Here is a 17937-nt window from a genome sequence, read left to right on the forward strand (position 1 = left end):
TGGGGACCCACTGACTGGTGCTCTCTGTTGCCACTTGGCACACCTGTGCTGTGGGGGTTCCCGGCATCATCACCCCCTTCCCTGAGGGTACGAGGTGGGCTATCAGGCCCTCCCTGGGCAGACCCCCTGCCCCCAGGAATTCCTCAGCAGGCCTTTGCCCAAGAGAAGCCCCCAGACCCACTCCCAGGTATCTCTGTGCAGCCGTCTTCTTAGGACTCAACTGGGCACTTAGCATTTTTTTTTTTAAACACCACATTTCACATTTCACGATGCTGCTTAACACTGTTTATTTGACGTTACAACCTACAGTATTCCGTGAAAATCATCACAAAGCTAGTTTAAAGTTCTTATTAAAAAGTCAGTTAAAGAAAAAAGAAAAGTCTGGTGACAAAAGGTCATTCTTCTGAAATGGTGACGTGTGCTCTTTGGGGTGGGGAGTGCCCAGCAGGAGGACCCAGCAGTCACCTGTGCGTGTGGAAGTCCAGGCGAGGCGGCCGTCATGGGGCTGGGGGGACCGTGACGCTGCCGTCCAGTAGGAAAACCAAGGCTGGCGACAGCCCGCGTGGGGACACGCTCACATGAAAACCACAAGCGGTCCCGTCACCACAGACTGGGTTATGGTTGTGTTATGGAAACCTCCAGTCCCGCAGTGGGGACATGGGGTGTGCACGTGGCCCCAGCAGTGACTGGTTCTGCCCTGAGCAGTATGTCTGTCCATGAAGCTGCCTTGTTCCCGCAGAACAAAGACCAGAAGGGAAGGCACGAGGAGGGGGCTCAGGCCTGGGGAGGGAGAACCGGGCGGAGGGCGGCACGCCCGTGAGCTCCAGCCCCAGCAGGGCCTGGTGAGGACCCTCCCCTCCCAGACGGCGCGCGTCCGCATCACGGAGCCTTCCACGCGCGGCCTCCTGCTCAGAGGTCCCCACGCTCCATCCAGCCCTTCCAGGCGTGACTCCAAATCCACGGGGGGCCCCACCGCACGGTTGTGTCCCACAGCTTGTTGATGTTGGGGGCTCTGATGTGTGTTGCCACTGTTCTGAGTATCTGCTCAGCACGCCAGGACCTTCTCTAACAAAAATGATTAATGATCAATTAATCAATTAATGATTAATCCACCAGCAAGCACAATCCCAAAAACAAAACAAAAACACAGCACAGGTGGGTTCTAAACGCATCTCCCTACCAGTTCGACGCGGGACTCCTGTCTGCTTCTGGCTGAGCCGCGTGCCGACTGCTGTGTCCCCCCGGCCTCCTCCCCGGTTACTGGAGGGGACAACCCTCCTGACAAGACGCCAGACGGACACTCTAAAATGTCTCGGGGTCTTGTGTCTTATGGGTCTCAGCTGACCTAAGAAGGACGGCTAATTCCCTCTGACTTCCGAACGGCACAGATGGGCCAATGACCTGTGTAAGCTCGCACGTGACTCCAGGGCGACTAGAGAGCTAGCAGAGAATTCCCGGTCCCGTGTCTCCAGGACAAGGTCACACTCAGGCATGCTTGTGGCGAGGCTCAGGGTCTGGCTTTATTATGAATTAATACAATCTTAGGAAACTCACGCAGAGATGACCTTGGCCCCCACCTTGTCCCCACCCCACCCCCACGCTATGAACACAGAGAAAGTCGGGGTTTCTGGGGGCACCATCTCTCTAGGGGAGAGGGGTTTGGACCTCCCTGTGGAGAGGACAGCCCCTGCACGCCGTCGTCTGTCCTTGCTCAGGCCCAAGGGGACAGGCACCCGCCATCTCCATGTAAGCAGCCCCCCAGGAAGGTGTGCAGGGGAGAGGCTCTCGGGGGGGGGGGGCAGGAGGCCGCCAGGTCAGCTCATGCCACAGCCCTGCCTTTCCCGAGGATCTGGGTCTCGTGTCTCCAAACGCACAGAGCAAATACAACATCCAGACTTTCTTCCCCCCTTAACTGGCTACAAGCTTAGGAGCTGGACTGGCCCAGCTTGATTTTTTTTTCTTTCTTCCTTTTGTAAAGTCTCAAAGCACACTCATTGCCGGGAAAGCTCTTCCGGGCAGGGCCCAGTCTTGGGACCTGTGGGAGCCAGGTTCTGGAGGCAGCGGAGCCCGGGCCGTGCGGGGCCGCCTCCAGGCTGCCGGACGGTCGGAGGCCGACCCGGGTGCTGGCGGGACCTGCCCCACACGCTGCGCAGACGGGAAACACGAAGGAACCCACGGCCCCCCGAGCCTGCGGTCCTTCTCCCCGGGCTCTGCGGGGAGGGTGCGCTCTGCGGAGAGCATGTTCTCAGGCGGGCTCTGGGGTGACAGCCGCGCGGGGGACAGTCGCAGCACAGCCCGCGCGAAGCTGGCTGTCCCGACGGCGGAGAGAGGCGGACGCTGTCCCGATCCAGGTGCTGGGGGGCTTCGTGGCCCGGCCCCCCAGTCCCCCGGAGGCCGCGGAGGGCCGGGGGCCTTAGTTCACCACGTCGTAGTAATAATTGCGCAGCCGCAGCTCCACATTTTCGAAACTCGGCCTCTTCTCCACCCTGTGAAGGGGAGACCCCGTTACTTTTTGTCCCGCACGCGCCGTCCACCCCGCGACAGGTGCCTGTGGCCGCGCCCCCCAGGGCCCTCCCCACCGCAGTCATACTGCCCGGGACTCTGTGAACACCTGCCGTTGATTTGCATTAAACTCCAAGCGTGTCCTAGACCTGTCGCCCCCACGCGGCAGCATCAGCTGGAAGGAAGCTTTCTTAGAACTGTGGGAACCTGCCCCGAAGCAGAACTTATTTTGCTTCCATTTGGGGCTGCCCTGCCTGCAGGGAGAGTTGCCCCGGAAGTGAACCAGAACTTGAGGTCACCCTGGGTGAAGTGTCCACATTCAGACTGGAATTTTGAGAGGTTCCCTGTGGTCTGGCAGGGCAGCCAGGGGCAGGCTCCCGGGGACCCAGAATCACTCACCCCCACAAGAGAGCGCGGTTTCCACAGAGCCCGCATGGGTTTTGTCAAATGGCACCTGAATAAACGGCTTCTCCTACAGCCTTCAAGACAAGGAAAAGCCGTAACGGACTCCTGGAATTCAGCGGCCGTCTGTGCTCATGGCTGGGGACACAGGCCACCTCGGGCGTCGTGGTGCGAGCCATGCCTCTGGCCGCCAAGCCGTGGTCAAGGAGGGCCGGGGGCCAAGCCCGGGTGCAGGAGTGTGGGTTGAACGTCTGTGACACAGACGGACGGCCTCCCTCCTTCTACAAAGAGCGCACCTCCTCGACTTTCCAAAACCCGACGTTCTCCTCCAGCTCCGTGGACCCAAATGCTTGGAGCTCCCGAGTCCTGTCCCCTGGCAGCCAGGCGCCCGGGAAGTATTCGAAGACCCCAGTCCCACGTACAACACCCCCTGGGCCGTGTCATCAGCACTGAAATGCCATCGGACTCCTCACCTTCTGAGAGCACATGGGTTCCCGACCTTGTTTATAGCCTGTCCGCCCCTCCCCCGGCCCGTGGGCTCTAGCTGGGCAGGGTCTGGGCCTTCCGTGAGGCTCCCCGATCCCTGCCCCGGGTTATGGGATGGTGGCTTGCACACAGCACCTCTAGTGGTGAGTGCGGCCCACGTGAATCCTGGGGCGCTCGGGACAGGGCGCTCAGAGGGAGCAGAGCAGGGAGCCGGGGGTAGTAGGCCTCAAGATGGTCCAGGCAACATCACCCCGTTGCTCAGGTTTAATGATCTTTAAGAAGCACTTTGAGTTCCCTTTAGATCGTTCCCGACCTCAGGGATCCTCAGTATCCCGGGCTTTTCTCCATCAGGCAGAAGCCCATTTTTCAGGGTGCAGAGACCCCAATTCTCCTAATTCGCAAGTGTTTTCCCCATTGGCATCCCTAATTACAGGCCAGGCACTGACTCTGTAAACACACTGAGGCCCCCGGCCCCCCGCTCCCCATCTTCCTCAGGGACCATCTTCCCTTCTGGCCCTGACACACACCCCCCGCCCTCAGTGTGACCTTGGCGGGTGTGCTCGGAATGCCTTCTCCCCTCTGCAAGGCCAGAGGTCCAGGGGGTCCAGCTGCCTACACAGGGCTCCGGCCCCCACCATGGAAAGTCCCCAGAATGTTGCTCTGGGACACACTGTGGGTCTGCAGGGAAAGCTGGGTGATGGCAGCCACTGCCGCCCACCTTGGCCGGGTGTTGTCTTGAGGTCCCCGGGCGGGGACCCGGCTGCCAGACCATCTCCTGGTATGAGTGCTCTTTGGTGGCCGTGCCCAAGAAAACGGTGCTTTGTCATTCAAGGGCACATCGTCTCACTACTTACACTGAGACCGAGTCTCAGGACCCCCGTCCTGTCCCCCACCTGGTTTGGGGTTACTACCAGAAGAGCCTGGACCTTCAGAAATGCGGCTCTGCTGGAAAACGAATCGAAGACTGAGAAGGGCCCATCGTTTCTCATCTTAGGCACCGACTGCCATCAGTCCTGTAACCTGGCCGACACTGCAGTCCGTGGCTGGTGTTCCGTGAGCGACATGGAACTCGCCAGAGCGCATGCTTAGGCTGGAAGCCGTGGGAAAGACGGCCCCACCTGCAGGGCTCACGCTGCTGCAGCTGAAACCCCTCTGTGAGCACACATGGCCCCAGAAGCAAAGCTCCCGAGAGCTCACAAGTCTGGTGAGGACCCGGGAGACCCATGTCCCCTGCGTGTCTCCCTTTGTGGACCGTGCCACCGATAACCGTGTAAGGGGCCATCCGTGTCCCGTGGGGACAGGCAGGCAGAGCGCCGGCATCGGGTGCCCTGAGCCATGAGTGCCCCCGGAGCTGAGGGTCTTGGGAGGGGCATCCTGGCCACCCCAGCCCACGGGGCATCCCTCACACCTGCCCCCACCGTGAGCCTCCTGCTGCCCATCCTTACCCTCGTCATCGGCAAACACAAAGGATGGCAGTCAGAAATGAACATCTCAGTCTTAGCGTGAAATGCCAAAACACTGATTCTAACTATCTCCCTGAGAGCTGATTTTAATTCCAGGTTTTAAAATGTGTTTCAGAATGATTTCCAGCGCATTCTTCTGCGCAGCGGTGAAACCCGCCGCAGGAGAAGTTTCCTTCTTCTAGAAGCTTGCTTACGTCTAGTAAGTCCCCTCCCCAGGACTGCGCCTGACCCGCCGCCTTGCCCTGCTGCTGGGGGTCACCTGACCCAGTGTCCTTGGGAAGGGGTTGCCTAGGCCAGAGCCTGGGACCCAAGTGCATGGAGGGAAGGCACTGAGAGCCCCTTTCCAACCTGGGGCTCAGCTCCCAGTGAATCCTCACCGCCTGCGGGGTCTCCAGAGCCAAGCAGGGTGCGCGGTGCCTGCTGGAGGCCGGGACGAGCCTGCGCTGTTCCCAGCGGCTCCATCGGACCCCCACCAAAGGCCCTTTCCCTGGGCCGTGTCCACGGCGTCAGCCAGGGAATGTCTGCCCTCTCCCCTGGGGGCTGACCCTGCGGGCCTTCTAGATTCTTCCCCTCCCAGCCGTGGGGGACGATGGCCCTCCGGGAGTTATAGCATCCCGAGAGGCATCTGAAAGCACCTGGAGTATTCCCCACCCTCCGGATGCTCTGCTGCATCAGCCCATGTCGCTGGCCACAAACCTGACCCCGAGTGTTACAGCCACGGTCGGGCAAGCACACGGCTCCCATAGATCACAGACCCGCGGCACCTCGGAGCTCCGAGGGCTCACAGACACACCCCTGGGTCAGGGTTTCCCCACAGCCCACTCACAGGCCTCCGATCCGGGCAAGGTCAGAGGCCGTGTCCCTGCCTGTCCGCTGTGATGCATGTCTCTGGTCTGGGGAGCTGCCCTGAACACCATCCCCTACAGCACCTCGTGCACATCCAGGCAGAATGCCTGATGGCACTCGGCCATCGCTGAGAGCCACTGTCCCGGGTCTGAGTCCCTTCTGGGGAAGTGCTTCCTGCGGCCTGGACAATGCCCCTGGTCTTGCCAGGAAAGGTGGTTGGGAATCAGGCAAGTATGACATTCATGGCCCTGCTGAGTACTTCCGCCGTCCAGTACTGCCAAAAGGGGGATGCAGCGCCAGCCCGGACTCCCACCGACATCTTCTACACCGACCACCCTCCCCCCCAGCTGACAGCATCTACACTTAAATTCTGACACCTGGATTAGAGCTCATTGTCTAAACTACTTCTTTGTACCGAAGAGTACGAGAGCCTGGCCCAGGAAGCAAGCCACTCACAGCTCTTCGGTTAGGAGGGAGCACAGCCCTGGTTCATGGAAAGGCAGAGGGGGGTGCTTCTTTCCAGGGCCTTCCCATGTGCCTCAGGGCCTTTGCATAAACTGCAGGGCATGCTGGGTACTCACTCATATGTCCAGCACAGCTTCATCAGCTCGTACATCTCCCTCGGACATCCCGCGGGGCACCCCATCCTCTCCCCTTTCTCCAGCATAGCCGAAACTTCACTTCCTTTCATGCCCTAAAATGCAAAACATAGCCAGCCTTATTAAAGACAGCATTCGGCAAAACACAGCACATCAACAGGTTAAGTCCTACCCCGGCCCAAAGAGGCAAAAAGTACACGTTGCACTATTTCACTTACAAGAGCCCCTAACCCATGGTCTAGAAGTCACACGGGGCTGCCCCTGGGGGACACTTTGTGCCTTCGGGGGGCGCGGGGGCCTCCTGTTTCATCATCTGGGGGCTCGCTTCATGGACACACCCACTTGTGAGAATTTATAAGCTGTATTCTAGCACATATGCCCTTCCTGGCATACATATTTTGACTTTAAAAAATCTAAAATTTTTAGCTAGACTGTCAGTTTAACCCTGGAAGTAGCCAGGATTAAATATCTCTTTCCACTCCAATTACAATGTTGACGTGGGCGTCTCTCATGCGTACTTCTATGTGTGAAGCCCAGCGAGACTAAGTACGCTACTCGGTCAATGTCACGTGCCAGGTTAGAATGAACTGAGGTCGTGCCGCGGCTCACTGGCACTCGACAGGGAGCCCAGACTTTTTGAGTTCAGGATTTTCACCGTCCTGTGACAATCATCCGGGCCTGTCTGTTCCGCGAGCCACGCAGCTAGAACCGAAATGGTGGGGGCTCACCCGGTAGGGCTTCTGCCCGTAGGAGAACGCCTCCCACATCAACACACCGAAGCTCCAGACGTCGCTCTTGCTGGAGAACTTGTAGTAGTTGATGCACTCGGGAGCGTACCACTTCACCGGCCACTTCCCGTGCGTCTGGGCCTGAAAGCAAAGCAGAGACTCTCGGTGACAACAGGACTATGGGCGCCCAGCGGGAGAAGGTGCGCACCACCCAAGCGTCCGCGGATATGTCCGTGTCCACGCCATGGAGGGCCATCGGGCTTCGGACAGGAAGACTCCGTGAACTCAGCCGGCCAAGTCCCTACAGTAGCGATAGTGCCTGAAGACACTCAGCTGAGACCCCGAGAGGGTCCATGTCACAGAGACGACTGCCGGGGACCGGGGGCTCAAAGGGGACAGGGGAGAGGCTGTGTAAGGAGGACAGAGTTTCAGAGAATTCTGGAGGATGGTTGTAAACACGGGGAACGTTCTTAACGTGACTGCACTGCACACTTAAAAACAGTTCAGACGGTGAGATTTATGTCGACAAATAAAACGAACGTGTGTTAGCCAAAGTGAAAAAAAAAAAAAAAAGGAATAAAATGACTCACGAAATGCCGTGTGGGTGTGTATGTGCACGTACATATTTGGTCTGAATCTTAAAAAAATAGGTATTTAAATCTTAAAAAATTTAAACTTTTAAGATTTAATTATGGTTTTAAGATTCAGGCTGTATTTCTTGTCCCCTCTCGTCGTCTTCTACTCACAGCTTCATGGAGCTTATTGTGCCGATGCAAAGAGTCAGGCCCGAATTTTTAGCCTCGCGGTTGTGCTCCAAGAAACACTGGGCTATTCCCAAGAACTGTCAACTTTTACTAGGTGCCTAGCTATGGCTTTAAGCCAATGTTAATCATTTTGTCGCAGACTGCTAGTATTGGTCAAAAAATGTTTTAAACATTTCTTTTTTTTAAGATTTTATTTTTACACACAACGTGAGGCTCGAACTCACAACCCTGAGATCAAGTGTCACGTTCTCCACCCACTGAGACAGCCAAGTGCTCCAAAAATGTTTTCAACTTTCTAATTTAAAAAAGTAAGGGGGTAGTAAAGAGATCAAAATTGTGCCCAGCGGAAATCCCTTCCTCTGGGGCTTGGTGTTCAATGCATAAGTCAGTCCTGCTGCCTCCTGGGGGGTGGCTACCCTAACAAGCACCCTTGGGGGGAGGGAGGAGGGAGATGGGCTGCCCTACGGTGGGTCAGCGGGGGGCCAGCCCCGGACATCGCTGTGAGACCACAGGCACCATGGGTGTCTCTAAGTGGCGCTCTGATTACACTTCCACCTCAGTCATGTAATGCATTACTTCGAGATTCTGATTTCCAAAGCTGGGAACAATATAGTTACAGGTGTTATTGCCTTTAGAATTTGAATTTCGAGGTGATACAAAGATAACCCTTTGACGTATCCTAAATATGTCGAAAAGTGAGGTCTCTCTCCACCAACTTCAAATCTTCCTCCATAGAGATGGGCACGTTTGATCATTTTTCCTGAATCTTTGCAGAAAAATCTACATCCAGGTACAGATGGATAATATATCCCTTTGGGGAGGTAGAAGAGCTCGGGACATATGTTTTGCACTTTACACTTTAAGTCTCTCCTTAAACACCTGCTGTGGACATTGCTGCTATAAATGTGGGGGTGCAGGTGCCCCTTTGAATCACTACGTTTGTGTCCTTTGGATAAACACGCAGTAGTGCAACATGCTGGGTCATAGAGTAGCTCCATCTCTAACTGTCTGAGGAACCTCCATGCCGTAGGAGGGTATGCGTGGACATCCTTCCCTTGTTCCTGATCTTAGACCAAGAGCTTTCGATCTTTCTCCATCGAGTCCGGTGGGAGTAGCGGGCTTGTCCTCATGGCTTTGTGGTGTTGAGGCCTGTTCCTTCTATACCCGCTTTGTTGAATGTACGCATCACGAAAGGGTACTGAAATTTGTCAAATGCTTTTCCTGAATCTATTGAGATGACCATATGATTATCGCTCATCCAATCAATGCAGTGCACCGTGCTAGTATTTTTATTTTAAGATTTTATTTATTTATTTGACAGAGAGCACGAGAGAGCACGAGCAGGGGCAGAGGGAGAGGGCGAAGCAGGCCTCTCGCAGAGCAGGGAGCCCAAGGTGGGGCCCAATCCCAGGACACTGGGAACACAGCCTGAGCCGAAGGCAGATGCTTAATGACTGAGCCACCCAGGTGCCCCTCGTTTGCTAGCATTTTATCGAGAATTTCTGCACGTATGTTCATCAGGGGTTTTGGCCTATAGTTTTCTTTTGTGATACTATCCTTATCCGGCCTTGGGATCAGAGTGATGCTGGCTTTATGAAATGTGTTTGAGCACATCTCCTCTTCTTCCATTTTTTGGAAGAGCCTGAGAAGAACTGGTGTTAATTCTCCTGTCAATGGTAGAATTCACCTGCGAGTTCTGTTAAGGTGCATTTGGCCTAAAGTACAGTTCAAGTCCAATGTTCTTTATCCATTTTCTGTCTGGATAACTTATCCGTAGTTAAAAGTGGGATACTGAAACCCTTAGTACTATTGTATAATTGTTAGTTCTCCCTTCAGATGTGTCATTATCTATTTACTCAGTCATATTCAGAAAGTTCCCCAACGTTGGGTACATACATATTTAGAATTGTTAAGTTCTCCTGATGAATTGACTCCATCATAAATACAATGATGTTCTTTGCTTCTTATTACAGATTTTCACCTAAAGTCTGTTTCATCTGACATAAATGTAGCTACTTCTGCTACTATTTGGTTTCCGTTTTCAAGGAATATCTTTATCCCTTCATCTTCAAACACGTGTGTTCTTAAAGCTAACGTGAGTCTCTTGCAGGCAGCATGTAGTTTGGGTCAATTTTTTTAAAAAAATTTTCTGCCACCTTATATTTTTGGTTGGAGAATTTAATCCATTTGCAATTAATTATTGATAGGTAAAAACATACAAATGCCCTCTTATTGTTTTCTGGCTGCTTTGTAGTTCCTTTCTTCCTTTATTCCTCTCTTGATGTCTTCCTTTGTGATTTGATGGTTTTCCAAAACAGAATGCTTAGAATCTCTTCCATCTTGTGTGTATTTCCTGTAGGTTTTTGCTTTCTGATTACCCTGAGGCTTACATAAAACATCTAGTAAACATAACAGTTTGTTTTAAGGTGATAACTTCACTTGTATTCAAAAATTCTACCCTTTCATTTCTTCCCAACATATTTTATGGTTTTGATGTCACAATTCATATCTTTTTATACTATGTATCTGCTACAAATTATTGTAGCTATAGGGATCTGTAATACCCCTGTCCTTTAATCTTTCTACTAGTTAAGTGATCAACACAACACTGTGTTGTGGTATTGGGATATTTTGAATTTGACCATATACTTACTTCTACCATTGTGTTGCATATTTTCATGTTACTAATTTCTATCCTTTCATTTCAGCCTGAAGAACTTTCAGCTTTCTTCTAAGTGAGGTCTAGTGGTGATGAACTCCCTCCACTTCTGTTTATCTAGAAAAGTCTTTATTTTATTCACTTCTAGAGGACAACTTTGATGCATGAAAGTAACCTTTGCCAATTCTTTCTTTTCAGCACTTGGAATACATCCTCCCACCCCCTCCTGGCCTGTATGGTTTCTGCATAATCTTTGCAGAAGATCCATTTGAAGTTAATTTGTTTGGAGACCAATGAGCTTCATGAGTCTGGATGTCCAAATCTCTCCCCAGATTTGGGAATTCTCAGTCATTATTTCTTAAAAGTAAGTTTTTGCCCCTTTCTTCCTCTCTCCTCCTCCTGGGAATCCAGTAATGTGGGACTTTTTTCTCTTAATGGTGTCTCACAGGTCCTGTAGGCTTTCTTTCCCCATCTCATTTTCTGTGTGCGCCTCTGACAGGATCATTTCAAATGACCTGTCCTTGGGTTCACTGATGCTTCCCTGTGCTTGGCCTAGTCTGCCACCAAAACTCTCCATGGTCTTCTTCAGTTCAATCGTCGTATTTTCTAGCTCCAAAATTTCTTTTGGTTCTTTTTTATGTTCTTCATCTCTTTGTTGAACTTCTCATTTTGTTCTTGTATCATTTTCCTGATTTTTTAAAAAATTCTTTATCTGTGTTCTGTGCAGCTCTCTGCTCATTTTTAGAAGAACTCTTTGGAATTTCGTGTCAGTTCAGGCATCTCCATTTCCTTGGGGTCAGTTACTGGCAGTTTACTGTGATGCTCTTGCGTTTCCCTGATCTTCACGATCCTCGAGTTGGCTGTCCGTGTGCACTCCCACAGCTGCACAGGCTCATTCCAGCACATGCGCAGCTGGGGAGGGCAGCGAGGGGAGGTGGGCTGGCAGCGTGCAGGGGTGCAGAGGCGGGCGAGAGCAATGAGGGTGAGCCTGGGGGTGGAGGTCAGCTGTGGGTGTCTGGGCTGGTGTTCTGCATAGCTGGCTGCTGTCCTGGGTTCTAGGAAGTGGGGGATGGGGAGCAGGGAGGGACTCAGGCCTCCACTCTCTGTGCGCGTGGAAATATCTGTGGTGAAAACCTTTAAAATGCAATAGGCAAAGAGTCTGCAAAGACTGTGCTTTTGGCGGTTTTCTCAGCACCGAACGCCTCTGGAGTTCTCTGTGGTACAGCCCACGGGGGTCCATAGCAGGATGCTCGGTGACGGAAGCTGGGGGCGTCCAAACAGCCACAGGTCCTCAGCGGCGAAGGCTGCCAGGGGGCCTCTGCACAGGAGGTCACTGGGAACCATGGTGGCTCCCACCGTGGGGCCGACAGTGGCAGCCCCGGCGTTCCTCCTGGTTCCTAGCTGTCTCCAGGTGTCCCAGCTTTGCTGATCTCTTGGGCGGTGCCATGCAGTGGGTCCTTGGTGCCGTGTCCTGTAGCAGGAGGTGGGTGTGACTCTGAGCCTTGGCAGCCCGGCAGCCTCTCTTCCTGCCTCCCGAGTCAGCCGCCCTCAGGACCCAGCCGCCATGCTGTGAGCAAGCCTAGGCCACACGGAGAGGCCATGTGCAGGGGAGCTAGGTTGCCTGGGTACGCCGCAGCAGAGATCCTGGACCCCAGCCCACAGGAGATCAGGCTCTAGCCGTGCAAGTGAGCAGAATGGGAGCCGATCCTCCTGCCCGCCTGGGACCGCCCCTGAGGCACTGTGAGCAGCAGAGACGCGCCAACCCCCACACCCCACCCCAGCGCGGAACTGCGCGTCAATTCACACTTGGTATTGTGTTAACACACTAAGTTTGGGGACGATTTGTTATCTCAACTTCCCCGCATCCTCCTCGAGTCCTAGTCTCAGTCTCGATTTTCTTCTCCCTTTAATCATCACAACGAAACTTATATTCCAAAGTGCCTCCGATGGGAGGCCTGCTTTTCTCTGGCGCGTGCGTGGGGCTGTCCCTCTGGGCCGCTGCCTCCTCCATGTCACTTTCCAGCCGTGTCCATAAAGGGCTCACTCGGTGCTTTTCGAACGGTGCCTCTTCTCTGAAGGGGCTCTGCTCTGGCACCAGCTTCTGTGGGGCAGCTCCGCTCCTGCTGCCTATCCTTTATGCCGACCCCTAGCTGACCAAGACGTGCTGTGCCCATCTGCCCCCTGCAGGGCGGCCGTGCCAGAGAGAAGCCAGCGGGTGGGTGGGGGACCAGGCGCTCCAGGGTGTGGAGCTCAGGGCAACCCCGAGGTCCCCACCGTGCCATCCTCAAGTGCGAGCTCCAGGATGCGCTGTCTGTTTCTAAGAAAGCTGAACCCCCGGGCACCCGGAGAGTTGGAGATCTGGTTTTGGCTGGTCTTTCGCTATCTGGGTCCCACTTCCGTTACGTTTTCCAGTTGGTCAGCCTAGACTGTCCATCCACAGGGTGACTGAGTTCACATGAGGGTTTCTTGTGTGTCTCCCTTCCTCGAGTTGCTATTAGTTCATCTGGGGGGTCAGGGACGGGCTCTGGGAAATTCTACAAGAATCAACCTGTCCAACACATTTTCCCGAAGTAAGTTAAGGAAGCAATTCTATGTTGTTTTGTTTTTTAATGAGTTATCAATTAATACCTTGATTCCTTTTTGTTCTCAGAAATAGTTTGGAAGATACTATTTGGAATAAAGTCAAGTTGCGATATATGAGTATTTCCATTTTTTAAAACAATACAATCAAAGCTTAGCAAGAACATTTCTTAAATAGGCAAGTTGCTTCCTGAAACCCTCACATAATCAAATAAAGGACACAAACACTTGCATTTCAGATTCTCACCATACGGGCGAAGTCATTCCTACCTTATAGTAGTTTTCGTCAGCACGGAGTGCTTTGGACAGTCCGAAATCACTGATCTTGGCATAATGTTGCGTCACCAGCAGTACGTTTCTTGCCGCCAGATCCCTGTGCACGAAGTTGCACTCCTCCAAGTACTTCATCCCCATAGAAACCTGGTGAACCAGTTCTATGATGTTCTTGTCCTTGACGTGCCTGAAAGTCACACACGGGTCATTAGTGACGGCGGACAACAGTGCACCGGGGACGGCCAGCCGGGCTCTTCATGCAGGCGGAGGGATCCCCTCATTTCCTACTCTTCCTAAGAGTGGCAGGTGGCGGCAGATGCCCTTGTTCACTTACAGCCGCTCCCCACCGAGCCCCGTGAGCCTGGTCTTGCACAACCAGGACGTTCAAGGTGCGCTGCGACTGGGGTGGACAGGCCAGGCTTTGCTTGGATCCTCGTTCCCACACTGGACAGGGAACAAAACCAAGTCCGACTCTGTTTGTCACCCACAAAGTGGGGTAATGGCACCTTCCTCCTGTGCTGATTAGAGACACAATCAAAGCAGAGCACACGTGTAACATATCACACGGGACAATGTAACCAGAGGCTCCGGTTATGACTTATTCCACGGGAGCCCCTCTGCTCAGCAGCGGCTTCAGACCAGCACAGTGTCAGTCCCCCACCTGCGGTGGCTGTCGGTCAGCGGCAACAGAAGTTTTCAGCGTTACTCATGGGGACGTAGAGCTCAGCCGCTCGCGTAAGACGTCAATCACTGGTACCTTCTCTTAAAATGTTTGTTTTAATATTTCTCTGCCTAGGTAGGGCATGCTCTGCCGAGTGAGCAGAGACTGATTGCCAAGGTGTTCTAAGGCTGATTCTATCGCTGGGCCGTACAGAGGGAGGAAAGGAGAACCAGGACCAAATCGTTAGGCTGGAGTCCTGAGCACCGGAGGAGCTACGGGAGCATCTGACGCAAAGACTACGGCTCTCTCCCCTCCTCCCTGAAGGTCCCCGAGTGGGGGGCCAGCAGAGCCCTCAGGCGATGACGTACACCGGGCAGGCGGGCCCTGTCCGGCACAGCGTCAGCTGCCGGGGACCTCGAGGTACCTGTTCTGCTGTAAGTACTTGTTGAGCGGACCGAGCTCGGCCATCTCCATGACCAGCATCCAGGACTCGGCCTCACATATTCCGATCATGCGCACGATGTACGGGTTATCCAGCTGCTGCATGACGTTCGCTTCTGCCAACAACTCGTCTTTAAGGGCGGGATCATTAGCCTCGTTCTTCAGAATCTTCACGGCCACCGTCTTCACGACTCTGCGGAAGAAACCAGAGCGCATAAGGAACTTTTTGGAGGGGCTACGTTCTACGGAATCACCTTCCAGGAAGCATAACTGCTGCGCCGGAAACCATGTATCGAGACGTCCGCGGCCGTGTTCTCCCGTCTTGTAGACGGGGCGACCCCGCGTTAGCTACAGATCGTGAGGAGCTGCTGGAAGACGCCCGGCCAAACACAGCCTGAACAGTACAGGACACGCAAATCATTTTCAAATAAACCTCAGAAGCCGCGACACGCACGGATTCCTCCAACCTCTGCGGGTCTGTCTCCGACTATCTGTAACGTGGGTGAGTAGAACGTTCCTTCCATACATGACAAAGCGAATCTCCGGATGCAGAACTAAAAAGGCTACACTGTTAAAGCTCATGGTTTACGAAACACCTTTTAAAATGGAGCATTGATCATTTTAAGCAAGCTGTAACAAGTTTGCAAAAAAAAAAAAAAGCCGATTTTCACTTGCTCATAAAAGCATCCCGTAGATCCTGTCTGACCTCCTGAAAGTTTTCGGATAGAGCGGGACATAAACGAATGACGGTCACTCTGCGTGATCTGAAAAAGGGCATTTCTCTGGATGGGATTCCCCCCTCCCCACAGGAAGTACAGCTCCTTTGCTGAACTCCGAAAGGGGGGAATAAAAGCAGAACCGTCCAATAAGACGGTAAAATAAGAGAACGGTGGAGTAAATCTAACATCCGTTCACAAAAACCCAGACCACGTCGGTGTAGAGTTTAACAAGTGTTTCCACACGGACTGCAACCTGTAGGTCCTGTGCGAGCGCCCCCGGAGCCTCCCTGCCCCTCCTGCTGTCGTGGAATGCTTCCCCGCACTTCTCTCGTCAGGGCGTCGTGGTGCCTTTCCACAGCTGCGTCTACCGTCCCCCCGGAACTGCTCCGTGTACGGCGCGAGGTAGGGGCCGAAGTGAACAAGAGAAGCCTCGTGATCCTTCGCAATAGTGAAGGAAGAGAAAACACCTGCCATCTCTTCCAGAGAAGAGAAGAGGAGGGAAACCTCCCAAGTTATTTTGAGACCAGCAGTATAGCCTGATGCGAAAACTGGACAAAGAAACTTCCGAGAAGATCATTTACTGGTATCGTTCGTGAACATAAATGCAAATATTCTAAGAGAAGTATTAGCAAATTCAGTTCAGTGATTTATGAAAAAGGATGAATTCTCATTCATGAGCAAGAGGGGTTTATCCCAGGAAGTCGCGGTGGCTTTAACATCTAAGAGTCAGTGGCCTTCACCACATAAACGCAAGAAAGGAGAAAAACCATAAGGTCACCTTAGCAGAAGAAAACGAGCACTCAAGTAAATAGTAATAGAAACGTCTCTCCTCTCCCCAAACCCTCCAGTTGACATTACATATCCGTAGTTATGTCTCCTTTAATATATGTATTTAATTAAGTGAGGAATTTAAGTGTCATGAACTAGTTGAAGAAATTCATGCTTTAATACAGAGTAATTTATATTCATTTCACAAATGACTGTGATGTGCCTGCATGGATTTTCAAACGAGCCTATCAGTCAATTACACGCATCCAGAAAAACGGGACGGCAAGCACGAGTTTCTGTGCATGTTTTGCCTACGTTCTTGACACTTGAGTCATGTAAATTCACCCACTCAAGATAAAACATCTATAAAATGTCATAATTCAAAATAACATCAAACAACTAAACCCAGCTCTATTTGTATCAGTAACGTACTAATTCAAACATACACACTCAGAGACAGGGTCTGTTTCGAAGGACTATACAGTCTGACCCTTGTACTGGACACTCTTTGGGACACCTTCTACAGAGCAAATGAGGTATAGAAATTTCAGTGACATGGGAATTCTAGCTATTGTACGGTATGGATTATTATCTGAAATTATAGGAAAAAGCAGATAAATAATTGCACTGATGATGTCTGTAATCAGGAATTTTCTGGGTAAAAGAAATGATTTGAAAAATAAAATAAAATACTTAAAAATGCCGTGTTGTTGTCACTGAGTAATTTAACTAAAATTTAACTGAATAGTACCTGCCTATATGTATGCTTAAAAAGACCCGAAAGTAAGAAAAACACTACTGTTGGTTACGGGTGGTAACAAGAGGATGTTCTCATTTTACGACATTTCGCAGGTTCCTACTTTCTAATGCTCTAAGAGGCACACCTCCCACGAGCGGACTATGTCACCAGCATATGCAGAGTTAACATACACAAGGAATGCTTTCACCGTAGCCGCACCGTGAAGGGAGAACCACACACCGTTCACGAAGAAGGATCTGGCCCTGCTGGGTTAGATTCTGTGTTTGGGGCCGAATGCCCGGGATGCGTGTAGTGTGGCGGTTTCTAGAACGTCAGCTCGCGGGAGGGCGAGCCGTGCGGAGGTGTCGCCGTGACTTACTTTTTCATCTGGTAGTAGCCCTTCTTCACGGTCCCGAAGTTGCCGGAGCCCAGCTCACTGTCCTCCAGGGTCAGCAGCTTGCGGTCCAGGTAGACCTCCTTGGGCCGGATCTCCTCGGGGTCGGCGTAGGGGCTCTCGTACACCTCGGTGTCCATGGGCATGGCTTCTCTCTGGGCATCTGCAATGCAGTCAAGCAACAGGGGACCCGGGGCTGGGTCCCTGCTGGAAATCCCAGCATCACTCGCTCCTGCCTCCTACGGTCACACCTGCCTTTCCAGACCTTGGTCTCCCCTGACGGCTGTTTTGCCAGCGAGCGCTCAGGGTACAGTCTCTCCCAGTGTGTTGGGGGGTTAGCAAAAACGCCTCCATCCCCAGGGGACTCACCCCCGTTCTTGCACAGATGTGCCCAGAAAGGGGTCTTTCGTGCCAGAGGTGAAGACGGAGGCCTCAAAGACCACGTCAGGCACAAGGGCACCGTGGTGCACGCACAGGAGACCTCTGCCACCTGTCCCCGCGAGCAGCGGCGCCCACCATGCACCTGCCAAGCCTCTGTGTGGGGCTGAGCTAGCGAGCCCGCTCCGTTGCTGCTGTGAGGCAAATGGCCCGGGACGGAACCGCATGTGTCTCACCTCTGTCCGTGGCCCAGGGCCCCCGGTCTGGCTCGTAAGGATTGAAGGTCACGGAGCTCTCGGGCCGGCTCCCTGCGGACGAGGAGGCCTGAAGCACACAGAGGACAGCGGGTCACTTGGCTTCGTGGACACACCGCTGAGCTGATCTGCACAATGACTTTTGTTTTCAAATAATCACATTATGACGTATGCGGGGAAGACAAAGGAAAGCGTCAGGGACAGAGACAAAAAAAGCCACCATGGCTTATCTCATTCTTCGGGCGACTGCTTGGACCCTGTGGGGGCTAGACGGAGCTCGG

The 17937-nt window shown here is 52.9% G+C and overlaps 1 protein-coding gene across 2 annotated transcripts in view; it reads right to left on the reverse strand.

The window, feature by feature from the left end:
- Positions 1–268: 268 nt before the first annotated feature.
- The window catches only part of LOC111153538 (spleen associated tyrosine kinase), a 39517-nt gene continuing 21848 nt past the window's right edge, over positions 269–17937 (reverse strand). For both annotated transcript variants that reach the window (XM_022512604.1, XM_022512603.1), the window contains 7 exons: positions 17639–17726; positions 17010–17187; positions 14388–14597; positions 13300–13489; positions 7027–7167; positions 6281–6393; positions 269–2486 (listed from right to left, as the gene is read on the reverse strand). In XM_022512604.1, the coding sequence (XP_022368312.1) occupies positions 2414–2486; positions 6281–6393; positions 7027–7167; positions 13300–13489; positions 14388–14597; positions 17010–17187; positions 17639–17726 (993 nt within the window). In that variant the 3' untranslated portion in view covers positions 269–2413. The remainder of the gene's footprint in view (positions 2487–6280; positions 6394–7026; positions 7168–13299; positions 13490–14387; positions 14598–17009; positions 17188–17638; positions 17727–17937) is intronic.

The sequence above is a fragment of the Enhydra lutris genome, unplaced genomic scaffold (genome assembly GCF_002288905.1).
Source record: "Enhydra lutris kenyoni isolate GAN:26980312 unplaced genomic scaffold, ASM228890v2 scaffoldscaffold33, whole genome shotgun sequence".
Lineage (NCBI taxonomy): Eukaryota > Metazoa > Chordata > Mammalia > Carnivora > Mustelidae > Enhydra > Enhydra lutris.